At 28.2% G+C, this 24185-nt stretch overlaps 4 protein-coding genes across 7 annotated transcripts; 1 reads left to right on the top strand and 3 right to left on the bottom strand.

Annotated features, from left to right (window-relative positions):
- Positions 1 to 5157: 5157 nt before the first annotated feature.
- Positions 5158 to 9028, top strand: LOC127253327 (protein LIGHT-DEPENDENT SHORT HYPOCOTYLS 10-like). The gene is made up of 2 exons (XM_051277871.1): positions 5158 to 5723; positions 8773 to 9028. Exon 1 carries the CDS (start codon positions 5164 to 5166, stop codon positions 5686 to 5688), a length of 525 nt encoding a protein of 174 aa, XP_051133828.1. The 5' UTR covers positions 5158 to 5163; the 3' UTR covers positions 5689 to 5723; positions 8773 to 9028.
- Positions 9029 to 9063: 35 nt separating this feature from the next.
- Positions 9064 to 11584, bottom strand: LOC127253326 (trihelix transcription factor ENAP2-like). 2 transcript variants are annotated; one of them, XM_051277869.1, is made up of 2 exons: positions 10408 to 11584; positions 9064 to 9280 (listed from the first exon to the last, which is right to left on the bottom strand). In XM_051277869.1, the coding sequence occupies exons 1-2, from the start codon at positions 11342 to 11344 to the stop codon at positions 9264 to 9266; spliced, it is 954 nt and encodes a 317-aa protein (XP_051133826.1). In that variant the 5' UTR covers positions 11345 to 11584; the 3' UTR covers positions 9064 to 9263. The 2 variants fall into 2 exon arrangements, with proteins under 2 accessions (XP_051133826.1, XP_051133827.1); XM_051277870.1 differs by having other exon boundaries at positions 9064 to 9341; positions 10408 to 11578.
- A 1336-nt stretch (positions 11585 to 12920) lies between these two features.
- Positions 12921 to 13769, bottom strand: LOC127253380 (uncharacterized). Its single transcript, XM_051277945.1, has one exon. The coding sequence runs from the start codon at positions 13523 to 13525 to the stop codon at positions 13019 to 13021; it is 507 nt and encodes a 168-aa protein (XP_051133902.1). The 5' UTR covers positions 13526 to 13769; the 3' UTR covers positions 12921 to 13018.
- A 2368-nt stretch (positions 13770 to 16137) lies between these two features.
- Positions 16138 to 17980, bottom strand: LOC127253416 (putative Myb family transcription factor At1g14600). 3 transcript variants are annotated; one of them, XM_051278001.1, is made up of 6 exons: positions 17887 to 17980; positions 17420 to 17698; positions 17215 to 17291; positions 17092 to 17131; positions 16504 to 16760; positions 16138 to 16428 (listed from the first exon to the last, which is right to left on the bottom strand). In XM_051278001.1, exons 2-6 carry the CDS (start codon positions 17682 to 17684, stop codon positions 16258 to 16260), a joined length of 810 nt encoding a protein of 269 aa, XP_051133958.1. In that variant the 5' UTR covers positions 17685 to 17698; positions 17887 to 17980; the 3' UTR covers positions 16138 to 16257. The 3 variants fall into 3 exon arrangements, with proteins under 3 accessions (XP_051133958.1, XP_051133960.1, XP_051133959.1); XM_051278003.1 differs by having other exon boundaries at positions 16138 to 16410; XM_051278002.1 differs by having other exon boundaries at positions 17432 to 17698.
- Positions 17981 to 24185: the final 6205 nt, after the last annotated feature.

Genomic DNA, 24185 nt, shown 5'->3' with positions numbered 1-24185 from the left:
TTCACAAAATTCCAACAAATTTATTCTTTTATAATGAAACCACTTACGATTTTATGTTTTTTTTTTAAAAAAAATAATATACCATTAATCTATAGGATTCACTTATATGTCATCACAAAGCAATATATTTCTTATACAATTGCAAATCTTTAAATATATACACACAAAAGTATTATTACAAAATTTTATGAAGAAATCATTTTTATTTTTATTTTTTTTTATCGATTATATTAACAGATTTAGAAAGAAATCTTTAAATATAAAGTAGATTTATACCTACGTTTCTTTTACTTCTGTTTGAACCATACGCTAAAAAAGACTCATGTCTTAGATTAATTTGATGTTATATACATTGGTGAATATTGCAAAATCACCATAAATTTCTACCCAAAAAATACATTATTCGTCGTCTCAGACAAGTCAAATAGAAGAATCTAATAAATGGCCAAAAAAACATTAATCTTAAATTAATTTGAAGAAAGTGATGTATATCTTCCCATTAATTACCAAAATTTCTAAGTTGTTATTATTATTATATATATATATTTATTTATTTATTTTATTAATCCTTCACGTGCAAAATTTAATTTAATTTATTTTCACTAAAACATCACATTAAACTAGTATCTTTATTTAACATAACCAAATTAAAATATAAAAAATAAATAATAGTAGTAAAAAACACAAGTACAAATAGCACTTATACCTATGTTTCTTTACCCTAATTTTTCCAAATTTTATTATTTGAACTCTACGTTTTTCGAAAAAAAATACATTTTTTTTCTTTTATAAAACAACTCATCAAATATTATTTTAATACCAAACTCAACAAAAAAAAAAAAAAAAAAAAAAAAACACACCTATTAATGTATATATAAGTTTAATTTAATTAAGTCAATAGTTCCTAAAAATAATTTCCGTCCATTAAAGCAGAATGGACCCTTGTCTCAAGTCTTATCCGACCTCCAATTATCAATTACAATAATATGTTGTATTATTTATTATTTTTGTATTAAAAATATATTTATTATTATTGAAATTATTATAGTATATTGAATTATATTTTAAATTTAAAAATATGTTACATATAAATTTTATTATTTATTTAAAAATTGAGTATTCTAAAATAATCTAAATCATCAATGTAGTTTTAAAATATGTACATATGCTATTATCATTTTTATTCATTATATTTTTACATTTATAATATGATCCCATATAATTTTTATTTGTAGCTAATAAGTTTATCCCACAATATCATCATATGATAATAATGCATACAATATATTAATAAAAATAAAAACATGTAATATGTGTTTTACTATTCTATATTGTCATTTCATAAAATGTAAATTTATTTTATTATTATTATTATTTTTATGACGTGAGTAAATTTTAGAATGAATTCTAAGAGTTCGTCCTATACTACTCAGTTATTTTTTACGGGACATAAAATATATATTTGTTGCTAAAATGACAAATTATAATATGTGATGTATGAACTATTATCGTATATAATAATGGTATTATATTAATATGCAATTTTGTATTGAAATTACTTTTATATATATTATGTGCAAAGGCACGGGTGAATACACTAGTGTGCGTGTATATATATATATATAGTTTATGTAAAGTTCAAACTTTAATTTTTTTGTGAATCATAGCTGAAGACACATGTGGAGGCAATCTAACCACTAATTCGAAACATTTAAGGTGGTTAAGAATTTAAGAGCAATAATTTGTATTGAATTCGCTAAGAATATATATAAATATATATATATATAGCATTTATTATTATTTTTTTAAGCCCGTTAAAGAGATTTATGGGACATTTGATACAAAATGAAATTATAGAAAAAAAAAATGATAATAGAGAATGAAATTACAGAAAAAAATTCTTCAATTTTTTTTACCTAAACAAACAAGAAAAATAAAACGTTTCAATTTCTCTCATGTTAATTCTATGTACCTAAATTGCTCACTTTTAATATTAATTTAACTACGGTGTCATTTCAAACGTATAAGCAAATAATAAATTTTAATTATAAAATATTTTAAATATGAAATAGTTTATATCTATTAATTTTTAAAATCCACATTTAAATATAAAGTCATTCAACCAAGTGAGGCTTTAGTAATATTATTGTTAATTAAAGATATCAATACAAATTAATTTGAAGGTTTAAAATTTTCTAAAAATAATAAAATATTAACTATTTAATGTAGTATTTTATAAAATAAAGTAAAATTTTGATATGATTTTATAAGAAGTCATTGATAACTGATGAAAGAGTAATAAATTTTTTAAAAAGTATACAAATATGATCTAAATATGTGGCTCATATTACGATGTTCCTATCCTAGTATTTAACGAATTTGAATAGTCTTTCAAAAAAGTTTTTGGTATTAAATAGGAAACATGGCTACTTTAGTTATTTTTAAGTGGCTTTTGTCAGGACATAATTATTTATCAAGTAGATAAATAATAATTGTGTTCAATTTGTAAAATCACTAGAGGCTGAGTTTGATGTTTTAAATATTAAAAATTTGAATTTATATATAGATAAATTTTATTGTAATACCTTAAATATAAAATTAAATGTTATTATAATATAAAAAAAACAATAATTTGATTTGTTTGAAAAGCATAAATGAATAGTAAAACTATGATTAAAAAAAAGCTACAAACAAACACAAGCAAATTCACATTAGGTAGGAAGTGATATAGTATTATCCAAACTGAGATAACAGTATTGAACAATTTAATTATTATATATTATTGTAGTCGACATTTAGTAATGGTTTGTCGACCCCGCCTTTACTTTGTAAGGATTATACGTTGTTTTGTTTGGCTTTAATTAGATTCTCTCTGCAATTCAATCTATCCTTTTATTTTTCTTCATTTTCTTCTTTATTCTCAGTCTCACTGTCTACACACAGACTCAATGTATATATCATGATCATCTATCCAGAATTTCACAATATAATTAAATAAATATTTAGTAAAATAACTGAAATTAAATTAAAAAATATATATATATATATATATACTCAAGAAATTTATTACGCATTAATATTTTAATTACAGTTTGTCTCTATTTAATTCCATATAATGCAATAATGTTTCTAGAAATATGTGAATTAATCATTTGTGATCATATGATACAGCAGCAGCAGCAGCAGCAGCAGGTATATATATTAAAGCATGCCTGTTTGTTTTGTTTTTACTTTTTTTTGTTTTTTCATATGTATCATTTACAATTTTCGTATGAAAAAAAAAAAGAGATTTATAAGTAATGTTTTCAAATTAAAAAATAATAGATATTGAATGTGATTATTTGTTCAAAAAAAAAAAAAAACATAATTTAGTATATAAATTGTATAATAGATTAAAAACACATACAAACAAACATATAATGTGATTATTAATTTTTGCTGCTGAAGAATTGATGGGTAGAAACCTGCCCACCCACCAAAATTAATACAATATCATGTTACCCTTCAATTGGGTCTAGTCGGGGCGGGTCGGGTTATATCTCTTATTTCGGATATGGTATAGTATTAAACATATGTACTCATACGTAATTTCTTTAAAGTTAAATTTTGTACTTTTTATATATTTGCAATTTATTTTATTAGTTATGGATATAATCAAATTTATTTTATGCTATTTATGACACAATTGCTACTACTACTACAAATAGTTTTATATATTTCATATAAAAAATATTAATGTCGATCTAAATTTAAATTTCAAAAATTTTGAGATATAATTTTTTCTTCTTTTAAAAAAAACTCTTCATCTTTAAAATTCAAAACCCCCTAAACATATATATTTTGAGCTATCAGAAAATGCGACAATTCTAATAAATTAGCAATGCTAGGGATATTATTTCCATCTTAAGTAATATCGCATTATTCATAATTAGAGTGAAGGAGCTTAATGGATATTAAATAAATTATGAAAAAAAAAATAAAAATGTAATACAACTATAACGTGATCTAAAACTCAATTTAAATTGAGAAATAGATAGTAACAAGTATTTAATAGATTACTTAATTATATAGATAGTAACAAGTATTTAATTGATTACTTAATTATATAGCACAATGTGTGTTGTTTGTTGAAATATATGATGTTTGTTTTTCCGTAATTAAACGATGGTATATAATTTTATTATTTGTAATACACGAAGGTCAAATTTATTTATTTATTTATTTTACATTTGTAATCATACCATTATTCGATGATTTCAATTATTGTACGGAAGGTGTGTTTATGGTAATTAAAGACAAGAAATACAAAATATTGAATAAAGGGCAATAAATATTATGGTGAGTGCATTTATAAAAAGAAAGGTGTTGACAATGAATGCATTGAGGGGACTCACAAATACAAATAAATAAAATAACAAAAGTAACAACAAAAGCAAACCTCCAATGGCCCATTTCATTCATGTCATGTCCTCTCAATTACCCCAAGATTCCATCTTCAATTCTGCCTCCACTAATCAATATTTACCCAAACACAATACTCCTTTTTAATTAGGGTTTTGGAATTTTAGAATATTTTTAAAATTACTATTTGATATCAAATCTGATGTTAGTCCCAAAAAATAATATCAAAAGTATTATTTGTTTATATATATTTTTATCTGTCAAAATTTTGAAGAGTTCCTAATATAATAAATAAATTGAATAAAAAAATAGATATGTAGGGTTTGTTTCTCTACTAAAAGACTTCCAACACATTTCTAAAAAAAATAAAAATTAATATACTACCCACATTCATTATTTTTATATTATTTATATAATTTTCTATATTCAAGATTCAAAAAAAAAATAAAAATCAAAATACAAAACAAACACACCCTTAATGTGGGTTTATTTGGTTTTAATATGAGTTTTATATTTTATTTAAATAGTATTTTAATATAATATTTTATAAAAATAAATAATATATTCTTATTAAAAATAAGTATAAAGTGAATAATAATAAAATTAGTTTGAAATCATAACCAAATACGCCCAATGCTTTTCAATAAAAAAAACAATATTTAATTTGATATGTTTTTAAAAAGTTATAGTCAAAACTGATTTGAAAATATAAACACACCATCCATCTAACTCATGAATTCCTGTCCAAAACCCATAATAACAATGTCCAAATTAGATTCCGGCGGTGAAGCAGCTGCCTCCTCCGCCACCACGGCCGCGGCAGCGGTGGCGACGCCGAGCCGGTACGAGTCCCAAAAGAGGAGAGATTGGAACACTTTCCTACAGTTCCTGAAAAACCTAAACCCTCCAGCTTCGATATCCCACTGCAATTCCAACCATGTCCTGGAATTCCTCCGATACCTCGACCAGTTTGGGAAAACTAAGGTTCACTTATCCGGGTGTGGATTCTTCGGGCAGCCCGACCCGCCGGCGGCGTGCGCCTGCCCGTTGAGGCAGGCATGGGGCAGCCTCGATGCTCTGATCGGACGGCTGAGAGCAGCCTACGAAGAACATGGCGGATCGCCGGAGACCAATCCGTTCGGCAATGGCGCCGTCCGTATTTACCTCCGGGAAGTGAAAGACTGTCAGGCTAAGGCCAGAGGAATTCCTTACAAGAAGAAGAAGAAGAGAAAGATCACTCATCCAAACAGGAATTCGATTAATTCATCCATCAATTTGGGGAATTAATTAAAATTAAACCTACATCTCGATCGATCTACAAGGTAATCCATTTAATTTCCTGTCTGATCAGTGAATTAATTTGGAGGATACGAGGTTTTATTTATTTATTTATTTATTATTTATTTTTTTAAAAAATTTTGGGAATGATCGAAGTATAGGGTTCATAGACAAGATCCAGATCGATTAGGTTTAGAAAAGAAGCCATCAGGTAGTAATTGATATAGTACTCATGCAGTAATCAAGAAACCCTAAATTTCCCAATCCACAGAGGAAACCCTAATTTACCATTGGGGGAATTAAAGTAAACAATAAAACATATTTAGAAAATTAAAATAAAGGGAATAACATCACCTGAAACTGCAAGCTGCAGCGATTAATTAACATGTATAGTTATAGTATGCATAAGATTACTTTTATTTAATTCAATTTTCTCTCTCATATAATGCAAAATACTGTTGATCATTTCCAACACAATCAAACTATATATATATATTTAGGCACCTGCTACATGGACAACATATGCATGCTTAAATTATATACGATGTAACAACTTGATTTTAACACAAGTATATATTAGTTGACATTGCAACTCATCTAAGGTGACCCTTCATTTCTTATCATATTTATGTTATAAGAAATTACAGAGGTGACGATCGGATATTTTCGACTTTTTGATCAAAGTTTGCTTGATTTCTTCATTTCTCTTTATCATGTGTTTTTCCAATCAATGTGTATTGAGGAGAAATTGAACAATTATGTCCTAATTAGGACATTGGAAATTAATTATTTTGAATGACACATTATAGATAGAATAATTATTTTTAATAGATTGTATATAAATATATTTATATATATATATATAATTGCAATAACTGTGCCAAATATTATAATTCATTATTGTGCAGACAACACATCACATTATGATAGACAATATATGATATGATTATAAACAACACACAATTTAATTATGTTAATATAATACAAAAATATCACATAAATTAGTAGTATATATAACAATAATCTACATAACACATATTACTATGATCTCAACACAAGATATATAATCTCAGCCTAGTGGTGTGGGGGTGAACTCATGACCGTAAAGTTATGAGTTTAAATCCCAACGCCTCAAAATCTTATCTACCACACATAGTTCGACTAGTATAATTTATCTTTTTAGACCTCATTTGAAGGGTATTATGTTTACATTCTCATCTCGTCAAAGAAAATAATAATAATAATAATACCAATGCAATCAATTTCATTGCAATTTAATATATATATATATATTTTTTGTATATGAAATAATAATATAATGGTTAGTTGACTTCATAATATATGAATAAATAAATAAATAAATAATATATGTTCATTTTAATTAAAATTTTTAGGTCAAAAATAGGAACTTAACATGGTAATAGAACTTGAACCTCTCAAAATGAATGTCCAAGAAGTCTAATGTTTTATATTATAAAGAAATTAAATACTTAATGTGATAATTTTTTTAAAAAAATTATTATTAACAAATAAAATATTTATGTAAACACGGCCTCAATATTAGATCAATAGCCTATCATGTGTAGCCTTGATTACTATAATATATAATTAATAGTATTTTATCTCATAGAGCACAATAATCAATTAATCCTATAGACTAAACAATTCCTATATGTGTGTATAGGAGTCTATATCTAGTTATCATAATTGTAGATAATATTATATATTGTGTGTAATTCAATTATATATAAGTGATTAATTTAACAAAAAGTTATAAGTAAAGTAATTAACTCACAGCATCTTATTTCAACTTATTTTAGTTTATTTAAGTTATTGGCAATAATTCAAATATAAAATTACACATTTTTTTTGTTGTTTGATTCATAATAAAATAAAAATTTTAAATTTCTAAGCAATTCAAATACATGTGTTTGTGCATGAGTGATCTGTTTTTGGAGTTTGGTTTCTATTTTTTATAAAATTACACAATTTATTATCACAAAATATCCAATTCAAATTTCTATTAAAATATATATAAATAAATAAATTGTGTATCTTTATATTATAGTTTCTTAGTAGCTGACTTACTATAAATAAATTGTGTATCTTTATCACAAAATAAATTGTGTATCTTTATAGGCATGTTAAATTTTACTATAAATGCTATATTGAGTTATTATTCAAAAGAAAAGTTGAAGAATATTTCATTTTCAAATTAGATTTAAACATTTATCCGATGAAGCTAGATTGTGTTCGATTCCTTGGAAAAGATTAATTTCTCAATATGTATTTGGAATTAACTAAAATTTATCTTAATAAAAATACAAAATTATTGTCTCTTGTTTAACTTCATCAAGATATATAATGCTATTTCACTTTGGAGTAATTTTGTAGCTTGAGCCATGTTTAAATTTTAACAATCTGAACTAACTTCCGAGTAACTAAGTTGATAATAAATTAAATTAGGTAAAGAAATTGTGGGAGGCCTCTATGAATTTATACAAAACCCTCATTAGTTGAGAAAATGTCTATTTGACCAAATCACAACACTTGCACGACTTAATAAATTTTAATGAATGAGAGTTATTTACTTAAAACATAGATAGTCATGATGGTATAATTGTAAATTGAAATTAATGGTTTGACATATGCATGGATGTTCACATATTATCAAGTGTTTTTTTTAGATATATTTTCAAAGTATGGTGTTATTTGGGATGATTTTGAAACTAGAAATGTGTTTAATACAATGTTGTTTTGAATTAAAAAAAAAAAAAATTGTTCCTATAATAGAATTTTATTTGGTTATATAGTGTCTTTGAAATATAAAAAAATTATACTAGTAATTATTTCATATAATATATTGAATAAAAATTAAATTTTATATCTAATATGAAAATATGTATGTTGTCGGACTGGTTATGGATATATGTTGTTGAATTCAATAATATCATATATTAATATTTAGGAGGAAGAAAATTTTGTTGTATTGGGCATAATAATATTCATCCTCCTCTTTGGCTTTCCATTTCCGCAATCATATGATTCTTTATTCTTTTTATTTTAATTTGAGGTATAATTTTCCCTTTGCAGGACTTGAAGCAATTAAGCAAGATTTCTTTCTTGATATATACAGTTCCTGTCTGCTGTATAAAATGTTGGGAACAATGGCCAACAACTATATCTAGCTAGGTTGGTGCAATTGAATTTTGTCCTAAAGTGGACTCTTATTACCATCACATGACAACATCTATCTGTATGCTGGCTGCTGGCTGGTTACATAATTATTTACTACTTTCTATATCATCATCATCATACTTTAAAGATGTATGTATAATACTAGCAAGTGTTCTAAACCTACTTATTGAAAAATGCATTCTTGAATTGAACATGCAAAGTAGAACTAGTTTTCTTATAAATAAGCCATTAAAGGATAGAGAGACCACTATTCTATTAGACAATTCTGCAGTCAATTTAACCAAAAACAAACAAAGAAATGATAAATACACGGCAGTGTCTAGAAAGTTTAGGCTCTCGTGAACCCTCCACAGCTTGAAAATTTGTCCTAACTTGGGACAAGGGATTCACAACCATCTCGCGCCTGCACGACAATTAATTTGGATCAAGAATTATCTTCCTTCCGGCTAGCTAGCTATAATTATCTGCATCAATACATGAAATCTCCCATAAGAAATTGGACAAAACATGTCATGAGGATTGTATATAACAACATTGAACATTCTCAGCGCAAGCAAAACCATAAGTGTTCTTAAACATAGGAAGGTCAGTTATCCGAAATTTGATGTTTATCTAGATTTGAGTACCAAGTTCATTATGTAACCTTTATGATTCCTCATAAAGGTCTATTTTTTTCATTCCACAAAAGATTACATCCAAACTGCTATTCAATCAAAAATCCAAAATCAAATCCCAAGTAAACAAACTTTTTTCTCATCAAGGAGACAATGGTAATGGGGAACAGACTCCCGATAGGAACACTTGACAACAAAAAATAGGAACAGCATAAATCAACAAGAATGTCATAACATGGCTAGAATTAATCCTTTTTTTATTCTAATTGTTCGAGATACTAACAAAATCCATGTATCGATGCATCAAATAACATATTAAAACTCAACCCCTACATCATTTGTGCACTCTAAGCTTGAGAACATATAACAATGGTTTGAAGAAACATTAAGCTTTATGCATCTCTAAATCCAACTAGAACCATTTCGGATATCAGGATATGCAAATTAGTCATACAAAACTAGAAAACATAGCAACTTACTAGTAAAGAAACAGCAAAACCTACACATTTTAAGTTTTTAACCATAAAAGGACTAATAAGTAAACTTCAGGTGATTGCCAAAAAGAAACTCTCCAAAGTTAATTTTACCTATTGGAGTCAAATGAACAATAAGCTACTTAACCTCATAGCACTCATTATTCCACTAAGCCTTCATTTGCTGGTTTCTAAGGTTATGTTCACTACTTGATTTCATTACCATTTTCACTTTGCTTCCAAAATATACCTATCGAAATCTCATTTTCACCTTATAATTTACAATCTCAATTAGAAATACAAATACAAAATACAAAACAATCCAAATCACCAGAACAAAAAGTAAATTGCCCTTCAAATAATCCCCTGCAATTCCCAATCTCAGCAGATTCATCTTCAAGAAACTCCATGAAAATGTAAGACAAGAAAATTTGGAATCATACCATCAGAAGATCTAGATCGTTTGGCCTGTTTGATCTTCTCCAGCTGGACCTGAGTATCCATGAATAGCCTCATTCTTTGAACTTCCAAATCTTTGGCAAACTGCATCCTCTGCTTCTCCAACTCCACAAGCTGCCTCTGCTTCATGCCCTCCACTTTCTCATATATCTCCCCGAACCGCTCTATCGCCTTCGCCAATCTCCTCATTCCCTCTTGTCCGTCTTCTTCTTCACGGGGAGGAGCCGCCGCCCTATCCTCGCTTCCCTCCGTTTCCTCCCCGGGAGAGTCGCCGTCGTCGTCGTCTGCATCGGGTTCATCCTCGGCGGCGGCAGCCGCGGCCGCCATGGCGGAATAATTCCTCCTGAAGTACGACTCATCCACAACCGGGGAAGGTAAGGGGCGCTTGTGAGGCAGAACAACCGGCGTCGATGGGCGGCGGTAGGACAGAGGCACGGCCATTGGCGGCGAGGGAAGGGATAACGGAATCGGAGAGTGCGAAGGAGACGCCTGTTGTAACGGCGCCGGGGACGGCGTTAGTTTGGCGTTATGCTTGTTGAAATTAGATCCGATCAACAGATCCAAATCGGAGAAAAACGGCCAGGACGACGTTAGGGTTCCGTTCGAGTCGGCGATCTTAGCCTTCTCCGTCTTGTACTTCTTCTTAAGAGTATCGATCCGATTCTTGCACTGGACGTCCGTCCGGCGAGTCTTCTTGGTATGGCCGTGACGCGTGTTGACGGCGTCGGCAACCTCCTGCCAATCCTTCTGCCGGAGATTCCCCCTGTTGAGTTCCAAGTAACGGCGGCCCCAGGAGTTCACGAGCGTGGCCGTAGCCTCCTCCGTCCAGCAATCCTCCCGGAACGGAAGCTGCCGGGACGGCGGCTGCGGCGGAGGCTGAACCTGAGGCTGAGGGGTGGAGGAATCCGTGAGATCACCCATGGAACGTAGAGATCCGAAATCGATCTATGAAAGGGGAGAAGATTGGGCGTGGAAGAGAGAAGAGGGGCGATGGGAATGAGGCGAGGAGAAGGGTTAGGTGGAAGAGATAAAGACGAGTGCGGCGGGCGAAGGGGGCGCCGGATGGCGAAAGCGCGTGGAAACTCGCCGGGCCGCGCGCGTGGGGCCGACGGGCACGCGATTTCGGCAGGCTCAGCATTGGTCTGGTCGGCCTCCTCGGTCAGCTCGCTCGCTGGCACAAACAGATTTTAGGGTATTATCGACTATACTGTACTTTACCGGGGGTGGATTATCATCGATTATACTTGCTCAATTCAATTCGATTCCATTCAATTTTCTTGTAATTGCTACTTAAATTTTGATTAGAGAAGGTTTGGGCTTCCAGACGCCCTGCCCTGCCGTGGAGGAAATGGGCCGGTGTCTGCTAGTCTGCCCGCCGGGTGACGTCAAAAGATGTCCGGTCCGGATCCGGGTCAGGGTCATGGCACGAAGAAGCCGAAGCCAGCCACGTGGTCCTAGAACGGAAAAAGACGCTTCTGCCCCGCCGTGTTTGACCGGTTAGCTACAGACGAATTTTTATTGTTGAATAGTAGATATACTATAGGTAGGGAAGGGGAGGGATCCTCAGCCTCATCCCTGCTTGTTTCACCTTGTTCCTCACACAGTTTTAAAATACCATTTATTTCTCGCTGCTTTTCTTTTTTTTGTTTTTAATAAATTTATCATAATAATTTAACATTCAAAAATTATTATTTCTTATTTTTTTATCCAAATAAACTAGTATAAATTTGTTGGACCAAAGAAATATATGCTTAATAGTACTTCTTTCTTATTTTTCTAACATAGTTTAATATTCAATAGGTCTACTTTAAAATATAAAGATCTATTTTTAATGCAAAAATTTTAAAAATATTGTATTTAAGTAGCAGTTAAAATAAAATATATTAATAATTTGTTGTATGGTTTCATTAATTTATGGTACCCTATCATGGGAGGGCGTGAAATAATTCAATTAAGAAATATTTTATATGATTGAAATGACATGTTTAAGATGAGTTATCATATTTCGTTATAGTTTAATATTTTTGATATATATTTCATAGTATTATTATACAATTCTAACATTAATTATAATTTGAATTTTGAGTCTCTAAAGATAAAGGCTGCAGTGTGTACTTTGTAGCATATTTAGTTGAAATTGCATTAGATTCCAAATGGGCAACCAAAAAGGGATAATAGGTTCAAATAGTGAAATTTTTACGTAATAAAATATATATATATATATATCTATGATTATGTTTATATTATATATATATATATATATTTCAAGTACATAAAAACCATGTATGTATGTATGTTGCTGTAATCAACTTTCTAAGATGCCTTTGGCATCACACACGTAAGTATATGTGTGCGTTTATTTTTAAATTAAATTAAATGGATTAATATATCTATCCGAAGAATAGTTAATTAGATATATATATATATATATAAATACAAAATCAGATACTTTTTAAACTATATTTTAAAAATAATTCTTGCGTACGAAAACACGAAATTGAACTATACAAAATAACAAGGCTTTGAAATTAATTTTCGAATTGAGAAATTAGAAACAAGGGTTTTATATGAACCGCCGTACAAGCTACGGATTTCTTACCCTTCCGGCAACGTCTCCGAAATGCTTTCCAACCGAGGTCTCCACACGCCGCCGCGGCCTCGCCGCCGGACGGCCGAGATCCTCTCCGACAGAATTTCGCTCAAAGAGCGGCCGTAGGAATTGAATAAATTCGCCACGGAAACACCGCCGCTTCCAGTCCCGGCAACGCCGCTAATCCTCGGCTCCTTCTTCTTCCTCTTCTCCGGCGCCGCTTTCCGGCCGGTCTTCTCCGGCAGGGGAATCAGAAAATAAATCTTCCCACGCTCGAGCACTTCTTGGGGGGAGATGACGCCATCGACGACGATTCCGGAGCACTTTCCCTCCGCCGGTGAGGACGACGGCCTCCTAAGGACGTGTTTGGGGTGGAGTTTCAAAATTTCCGCCGCTTTAACGGCAGCGGCGCCGATCTCGTCCACGTGGCCGTCCACGTGGACGATCCGGATGACGTCGAGCGCGCCGCAGGGCAGAATGCACGATATGCAGCATCTGATGGCGTTTTTCATTTTAATTAAATTTATTGTCTGAAGAAGAAGATAATTAGATTCAAGAGAAGTATAGCCCTTTTTTTATTTTTTCTGAGATCAGTTGAGTTGAGTTTAGGGTTTTCTTACAGTACATATTAACAACAATTCGATAAAGAAATTAAAGGGCAAGAAAGTGACGCAGAGATAGTGGGCACTGAGAATTTGTTCGATGGGGTGATTTGACAGAGGACTTCCAGATAGGAAAAATCCAAAATATATATAATGCATACAGATAGATAGAGATGCTCTTTTTGGCACTGTAACATGTAAAGATTGGACAACTGTATTTATATATCCTTAACATCTAATGATAAATTTAATATTAGGTTAGATTAATCTCTCTACCATTGTATGTCATAGAGATTGAACTCCTCAACCATGACAACGGTTATAATACTAACTAGTGCTAGATAAAATATGATAAATAAATTGATAGGACAAAATAATAATTTATATAACTCATAAATTAAATAATGTTAATATAGCAATATATATATATGACATAAACTAACATCACATATTAATAATTCATACATCACATCACATCACATGCTGATTTAACTCAAACCATATATATGTTCATAATCAGTTGTTCATGTGTAATTGATTAGGATCAGTTCTAATCAACACCGATTCTAATATAAAAGTGAAAGTAGATAGAAAAATAAAATGGAGTAGTATCAAGAGTGAATAAAAAAATAATGTAATAAATAGAAGCAAACTGATTATTATTTGTTAAAGTATTAATTATATATTGTAGATAGATAAATTATTTACAATAAAGTATACATATATATATATATATAACATAATTATTCGGAAGAGAGTGGGTATTTATTCTTTCCCAATCAACCTATGAGTGAAATACAATAAAAGTGCTAACTTCAATTATAGGAAAGTTTAATTTGTTTTATCTTTAACGGATACTTTCTAGCAAAATATAATGCATGATCACCTCACCTCGTTGCTTAGGGTTACTACAACATTGATTATAATTTTTACAAGCTATTAAACATGTGTTGATCTTGACTCACATCTTTATCTTTTTGTAACCAATTACATATTTAGCTCTCTTTTAATTTGTTTTTGATATTGCTCGTCAAATTAATTGTATGATACTAACTCAAGAATATTTCTAACGTCTTCTTATTAAGAATACTCATTATAGTTGTTGGCTAAAGCATTAAAGCAAACTCAACCATATTTGGTTGGCTCCGTCGCCAAACCATAAATTGATCGATACGTAATAAGACACTGGAAATTGGCAATTGGAGTGAACCATGTCGTTGTCGGGTGATTGATTATTGTGGCTTGACTTCTTCGATCCATACATATGTGGTTCATATTGTCAACATTAAATTCCAAAAAGTTTCACCAAGCTAGTACATTTGGTTCATTATTACAATTTAAGTGAAGGGTGGTTCCAACTTGTTCAAAGTCTCCAACCTTAAAGACCGCTATATATTATTGTTACAATTTGCAACTTGCAAAGGTTGTCAGATGCATGTCTTAATTAACAAAGTCTTGAGAATTGAGTGTCGACATGATATCTCACTCACTTAATTCCTTCATCCACACACACACACTACTTCAAATTGGGTATAGTATATGAAGAACAAATGTAGAAAATATAATCAACTGTGATGCTAACGTTGATTCTGTAATGGTGCATACAGCCAAATTAGATGTAACAAAATTTTAAGGTCTTTTGGTTGCATTGTAGTTAATTGCTCCCTATATTTTCATCTCAAATATTTTTTAAAATGAGATCTACTTATATGTATGTTATTTCTATCTTTCATTAAAATAAACAGGTATATTTATATGTTTAAAAGACTTTTTTTTTTTTTTATATTGTAGGTCTCATTTTTGTTCAATTAAATAAAAATAATCAACCAGCTTGAATAAAACATAGGCAGATTCAGGCAAACAAATAGTTCGTAAATTGATCAAACTACGTATTTTGTAACCAATAAGCATGAAGGAAAAAAAAAAAGATTGTTAACTCAGTTTGATAAAGAATAACTACATCTTGAAGGTTTCAACTCAAGATTTGTACACAATTCTAAACTCACCTTCAAACATCAATCAAAATAGTAGTAGAAAGATCATGGCTAACACTAAATATATATATTTTAGTTTTTTTTGTATTATATATATATATATTGATATTAATATTAAATATGCTTTATTGAGGCATAATTTTTGAGCATGCATTCAAATGTATTTTCAGAGGATGGATAGGTTGCTAATTAGATTAATATATTGATTAATTTTAATCAAATAAACATATAGCACATGTATTGTGTTGATATAAGCTATGTGCATGCATGTTATTAATTTCACAATTATAAGTCAGATCGAGTCCAATGATAATACATGTTACATATATGTCATATATTGAGAATGCATTTGGTATATTATATTATTTTCACACAACTTATGTTGTTGGTTTGTGTCTTATTTAATGTCTATCAATATGTACTTAAGGTAATATCATCACTAGTCTGAATAATTTGATTCTTCCTTTTTCTATTCCTTTGAATTAATTAATATATATATATATAGCTCCAACATTAGCCAAACAATATTTCATATTCCAAACAGTAAAATTGAACTTTCAATCGTCACAAGATGAAACGATAACCCAACTGACAAATCAAAATTAATTGTGCAGGTGAGTGAATTGAAGGATATATAATTATATTGAGCTATAGAGAAAGGTTGGTGTTGATAATATCCAAATCGGGTTGATTTTTTGTGTGATGGCTACTGTAAGATGTGATCAAGCTGAGGGTCAGATTAAGCTCCAAAGGATCGCCATTGAAGCTGTCTCTACTGCTCTCCCCCAGGTGATGATGGCTCTGCAAGTATAGCGTGCCCTAGACAACATCGTCAGCATATATACAGACAGACAGACAGACCGACAGTTTGCAGAAATTGTTAGTTAATCTTACCATTAATGTCTTTAATGGACGGCCTGGATCAATTGTGGGGTTAAGGTTTTCTAATGGCGCTCCAAAAGATTGTCTGAAGTTTGTCCTCGTAATATTGACCTGATCATCTCTTGCTAAAACAATGGCACCATTTCCGAATCTCAGCTGCTGATGATGAAATTTAGGGTTGTCTTTGTGAGGACAGCTTCTCGTATTGTTTCCTGAAAAGCAACTTGGTCGCCATTGATGATGATGAGAGCTGCTCACTTGAGGAGTCACTGCATGTCGGGTTGGAATGAATGAATTAGCAATAAATATGTGAGAGAGGGGTAGATAGCAATAAATACTGAATTCTTTTTTGACCAAGTTATTGTTTATTTGTTGCACTCCATTATAGTATAGTAGTATATCAGTGAATATGATGATGTCAGCAAATATGATTTTATAATATCAATAAAAATGTATGTTTGGTGAATAACCTCTTATATAATTATGAATTCATTTTTCATATGTCAACCCTACTTTATTGTTATACATTACATGTGCACTTTGTGTTGTATATATGTATATATATATATATATAATGTACTTAATCTTTCTTGTACGGACCTTTACCCTGTCGACCCTGGAGCGTCTTTGCACGATACATCTGCTTATAATTACATGAATCAAGATATAAGTAATTAAGAAGATTAATTCCAAACCAGTCGACCTTATAGGTACCTACCCTACCTGGAGGTGACTTTTGACATGGGTAGTGCTGATCCCTTTGACATTCATCAGCTTCAGCACTGCCTTCGGAGTGGCCCCTTCAAATAATAATATATATATATATATAGAGTAATTAATAGTATAATTATATAATGCCAGTACGTACTTAGTTAATTAATTTTGTCAAGAAATAGACAAGATTATGTAGATATATATCCTTAATTACGTTCTTGGCCACCTAATCGTTGGATGGCACGAAGAAATGAGGTGTGGAGAAGAGGTGTCCACCGCAGCCTTCCCACTGATCTCTTCTTCATCATCTCATCATTAATAGTATTTGATGAAGAAGAAGATCTATGCTCAATTATGTTCTTGACAGCCTTCATCGGACGACGACGACGGCAGACTTGTGCTTCATTCAAATCATCATCACTACATAAAACCTTATTCTCGCCCAATTTCCCTGCAACATCATCTTCCCCAAAAATCATCCTGTCACAACAACCTGCACCAGCATGATTGATTAATTAATTAGACACCACAGTTGATATATGAGAAAATTAATTATTAATTATTAGCTAGTGCATACATATATATACATACACATGCATGTCTGATTAGGACATGAAACCCTAAAAATTAAGTAAAGATGAGGAAATGGGCGATCAGCTTCAGCTGTATATTTTTATTTACCAACAAATTAGAAGCAAACAAGCTAGCTAGCTAGCTAGCTTAGCTTAGCTTAGGTTAGCTTCAGCAGCAGTCGGGCCATCGAGACATTATCCTGGAAATAGTGGAAGTGGAAGTTGAAGTTGAAGTGGATATTCTCAAGTACTAGCTACTCGATTTTATATACGTACCAACAAGTCTTAATTTTATAAATAAATAAATTAATATATATAATTAATTATTACAGTTGAATAAATAAATACATAATGGATCTGTAGTAGTACCAAGTATTGGAATGCCGCGTGTTAAATATTTATTTCATAAAATATTATATCAAATATTAATTTTTTATTATTTATAAATATTCAAAAATCTATATTATTCATCCCTAAAATCTATAATACAAAACAAGACTTACATACCATGTGTTTTTTATTTATTTTTTATTTTATTTTTGTAGTCTAGCGAGTCTCTATTAATAGCCAATCCATGCCTTATTAATTCCTACAGTTGTCTCAATAAAATCGTGTATACCCTAGTCTATCCTCATATTACATATATAGGCCATAGCTAGGTAGGTGGGTGTCTTTTCTTTTAATTAATTAATTTAGTTGACCGGGAATCCTCTTCTAATACAACTCATCATCATGTTATAAATATACGTGTACGAGGAATCAATATAATAATAATAATAATAATAATATAATATATACCCATATGTAGTGGCATTCTTTCTATTCTCATATTATATACACACATACATACATGTCTGTCTACGATGAAGCATTAATTGAATTAAATTACTCGGTTTGGTTAGGCGATTAATTAAATTAACCAGTATGGTTTGAATGAATATAGTAATAAACATTGTGTTGACTTTTCAAATATAAATATTGTATTAGTATCAAAAATATATTATACTATGTAGTGTATAGATTATAGTCTTAATTATGGTGTCATTTTATACACAATTATATTATTATTTATTTATATTTATGTATTATGAGTAAGTACCTTAATTAGCTAGTAACGTAACTAATTAATAGATTATGAGCACACAACTGCAGACTTAATTAATGCTAGTGCTTATTTATTTAATTAATAACTGCGTTGTTGCATGCTTTGATTTCGGGCAGCACTGTATTGTATTATATTGTATTGTATTGTATTGTTTGTATTGTACTGTACTAATATAGGAATACTATTATTATTATTATTCTTTAATTTGTGCATTATCATATATCCAAACTCCCCATTATTATTAATCCCTCTTTCCCTACCACTAGCACTGCTTAATTAATGCACTCACCTTAGTTTGTTTAATCATTCCATACTCATCTGCTTTAATGTTATGTTGTGCCACTAACATAATAATAATTATACTATTGTTTCATAAATAAAATAATTATGTTGCTTTATAACATTTTACAATCACACAATTGTAGGGGTAGGTACTGTTATTACATTTTTTATTAATACTTCACGTGAAAATACAATGATTTGAGATCATAACCTCACCATCACACATGTTATTACATTTTGCAACATAACCTTTTGTCCCTACCAATTTGCGTGTATTTTGATTTTAAAATGTTGGCTGTAATATTTTATAAAATAAATTATTATTATTATTACTATTATTACTATTATTATTATTACCACTATTTTGATCAATTGATGAAACAATCGGGGCAATAAATCTACGTTTCATGTAATTAGTGATTAGGAATAATAATAATAATGAATTTCTTTACATAGAGAAAGTAAATTTCAACATATGATGAATGTGAAAAGAAAAAAAAATAAGACATACAAAAGATATTATTGAATTTATGAGACTATTTATTCATGTTTCAACCACCAGATGACAATTTATTATTTTTGGGTAAAAAATGGGGTCCTGCATTAAATTAAATATTATTCAATTTATACCTGTCCGAATACATTATACTACATCCCAACCATTATAATTTATTAGTTAAAAAGCGACGGTCGATTACTAATTATTATTATTATTATTATAAATTTTCTCTTGAAAAAATGTCAGCATTTAATTTTTTATATAAAATATTATGTCAAACAATTATGTTATATTTAAAAAATTGAAAAATAAAAGCCACATTTGATTATGTGTTACGGTTAATTTTCTCAATATACCATCGTATTATAAATATTATTGAACAGCCGACAACGAATTTACTAGAATAAATAAATATGCATATCTTCTATGAAAGGCACTTAACAAGCCAAGATAAATAAATAAATAAATAATTAACAACAAATTTTTTTCACTTGAATCTTTTTGGGTATAATGGGTGAATATATTATTTTTTAAATAAAATATTTATTAAATTTAAATATAAAAACATATATTTTAATATAATTTTCTTAAAAAGAATATTTAAAATAATAATAGAGTTTAGTGAGTTAAAATAATTTGTCATATGATATTTTATTTTTTTATGTAAGTGATGCAGGCAGTATTTTAAAATAAAATTAAATATATAATTAAAAATTTTAAAGTATATTTAAATATTTTAAAAATTATATCTCAATAAAAATATAAAATATATGTAATATAAGATAATATTTAGAGAATAAAATCTTATTATATCATGCAAATACATAAATAAAAATATTTGTATTTTTATATGATTATTATAAATTAATTTCATAAAAAAAACATATATATATATATATATTTATTAAAGAGAAAAAATAGAAATTTAAAATTGATCATATATAATAATGTTATATATTATAAAACTAGCATGCTACCCGTGCATACTATCCGCTACGGGTAATTATGGAATTTATGATATTGATTTAACTTTTATATTTTAAATAATAAATTTTATTTTGATAAAAAAAAAATTTGTATGATAATAGCCAAAAATTAATTTATATAAAAAATAAACTATAAATAAAAAATATGGTAATTAAATCAAACAAAAAATATTAGGTAAACGAATTAAAATTTCATAAATATACTATTACAATTTAAATTCAAACATAACAGAGATAAAAAATAATAATTAATAAAAAATAAGATAACACAATAGATAATTTTAAAAATACATATACAATAATAATGAAGTATTATAACATTATATTCAAAACTAAATAAATTAGTAAATAAATATATAATAAGAATAAAAGGAATCTATTAATAGAAAATTAAAATTAATTTAATAAAATTATTATTTATAATAAAATAAATTAAATAAATAAAAAGACAAAAAATACTATATGATTTTTTTTTCTTTTTACTTCTCTTATTTCTCTTCTATTTTTTTTCTTCTCATTCGTTTTTTAACTCTTTTTTTTAAGATTTTTTTGCATTATAGTATGGATAAAAAAATTAATTAGTAAAAATTTTCATATAATTTAAAATTTATAAGTCAAAAAAAAGCAAATTTATTATTAAATTTTTACTATGACAAAAAATTACATGCATAAATAATATATAAAAGAGACAATGATATTTTTTTTATGTGGAAAATTATTCATTTCCGATAACAAATTATATGCATAAATAATATATAAAAGAGACAATAATATTTTTATTTATGTGGAAAATTATTCATTTCCGATAACAAATTATATGCATAAATAAAATACAAAAAAAAATAATAAAGGTAAAAGAAATTTAAAAAATATATATATAAGAATTTTTAAAAATACATGTAAACATGCTCAATCATCATTAGGGATGTTTGGGAAACAACGTTTTGAAGAGCTTTTAGCTTATTGAACAGCTTTTAGCTGTTTGATCAGTGAAAAAGCTAATTTAGGTGTTTGGTAAATTAGTTTTTGAAAGAGCATTTTGGACCAAAAAGCTAATTTTTGAAAAGCTCATCTACCCAAAGTTTTGAAAGAGCTTTTTTCATTTTAATTTTGGTTATTCCTTATTTACCCTTCAAACTTAATTATTTATTTTTTACATATAATCTATTTTTATAGCAGTGTTTATTAATTATTTTTAATATATTTAATTTATTAAATTATATTTTTATTTTTTTGTAAATTTAAAATAATTACTATTATTAATTAATTAGATATAAATTATTTTATTTAAAATTAAATCAAATAAAAAAATAAAGATGATTAATTTATTTATATATATTAAAATAATAATTAACATAATAAAAAAATATATACAAAAGATTTATTATTTTATATTTTACATAATTTCAATAAAAAATTATTTTTTTAAAAAAAAATAATTTTCTTGGATCTAAATAATAAGAATAAAAATAAATATTTTATAATATTTTTATAATTTTCAATAATTAATAACAAAAATTCTCATAAATTTCAAATCAAAATGAACAAAATTAAATATTTTAAAAAATAACATATCAATGTCCTTAATATTCATTTTATGTATAAAGTCAAACAGTTATTTTACCGAAAACTTTAATATAGACAGCTAATTGAATCAGCTAAAAGCTTATCAGCTAATTGCCAAACGCACCCTAAATCAACCTACAAAAACCACGTAGTTAAGAAAAATAAAGATTAAAAAAAAAAACCAAAAAACTCTCATTCTGGTTGAACTCGAACTGTGTATCCAACTAATAATCCCAACGTTTGAAAAAGCAATGAATTGCGAACACTTCTTGAAAGGTCGAGATCGCCGTTTTTCCGAACCTGCCGCAATGTTGGACGAAAATCTAATAATAATTTTTGTTAAAACGATTTTGGCTTAATCTCTTAGGTATATATAGATATACCAAACCCTAATTTTATACATATTTTGTTATTTATTATCCCGATAAATCTAAATTTTATTAAATTAGTTGTTATCCTAACAAATTTTAACTAATTATCCAAATTTATTATTTTAAAAATAAAAAAATTCCAAAATTCCAATCCCATTGATTGGAACTTGCATATGCATGCCTTGTTGAATTGTACTTATATTTTTTTGATGTGTTTTTTTTTTTTATATTTTTAACAGTCAAAATAAGTTATTAAATACTTCATTTGTTTTATATATCATGTCATGTTTTTTTTCATTCGTTCTACATATTATGTTACTTTTTTATTTTTAAAAAAATATTTTACATTTTAATTATTTTAAATTTTATATTAATTTATAATTATTTATATTATATTATAATTAATTTTATTAATATATTTTTAATTTTTTAGTAATCATACTCCTACTAAATTCTCTTGTCTACGATAAATATGACATTATATATGAGACTAAGAGACTAGTATAATAGTTCAATTCTCCACAAATAAGAAATAAAAACTAAATAAAATTTAGAATATTGTAAAATAAAACAGATAATATATGTTTTATTTCAAATATAAATGACATAATTTATGGATATATCTAACACAGTGGCTCATTTAATATACTATGGGTGTGTTTGTTTGGGGGTTTGGATTTTGAGTTGGAATTTGAATAGTAAAAATTTTGAATTTGAATAGTTGTATGATGTGATATAAATAGGTGATGACGTGATGTTTTGAATGTAAAATTGATTTTTAGTATAATATAAAAAATAAAAAAATAGGTATTTGATTTGATGTTTTTAGGGGTGAAATTTTGGATGAATAGTGAGATTTGGACCAAATCTCTCAACCGAACACACCCTATGTCTCTTTTATTGTTTTGTACTATGAACTTTTAGATACCTTAAATAATCTTATACAACATATAATTCAAATTTATTACAACACGGTTTTATGTGAACTTTTGTGGTGTGTTTTTTGGTGTATTTCTCACAATTTTTTTTTAAATATAATATATCAAATTAAATATTTATTTATTTTTTATTAAAAAATAATTTTACGTTCTAAATATCATATTACATTACTATCTATTTATATTATATTATATTAAATAACCATTTAAATTATAAAAGAAATTATAACTAAAATTGGAAGACGCAGAGAGTAATAGTATTTCTTAAAATTCAAATCATAGCCATTTTATAAATTAAAAGCCGATTTCTTTATAATTATAACTCTTTTGAATCCAAAATATTTTCTCTGAATCATATCATATGACCCAATTGGATTTCTATTCATTTACTAATTAGGCCCTTTTCAGCCCAAATAAACGAGCCCATAAACATATCTCTTCGACCCACACTTATTTCAAAAATTTAAAAATTCCGAAAGTTCTCTGACTAAACTAGCCAAATTATTTAACAATCTTTGAAACATTTCTTATTTATTTATTTATTACTATTATTATTATTTTATATTAGATAATTAAATAATTAAACAAATGTTTTACTTAATAGTATTTGACTAAAGAATTAACAGCTGGAGAGGGTTCGCGGGAGGCACGTAGGCATTGG

The sequence above is a fragment of the Andrographis paniculata genome, unplaced genomic scaffold (genome assembly GCF_009805555.1).
Source record: "Andrographis paniculata isolate CXL003 unplaced genomic scaffold, ASM980555v1 Contig50END, whole genome shotgun sequence".
Taxonomy (NCBI): Eukaryota; Viridiplantae; Streptophyta; class Magnoliopsida; order Lamiales; family Acanthaceae; genus Andrographis; species Andrographis paniculata.
Note: the sequence above shows the minus strand (reverse complement) of the source record. Positions and strands in the feature narration are given on the sequence as shown.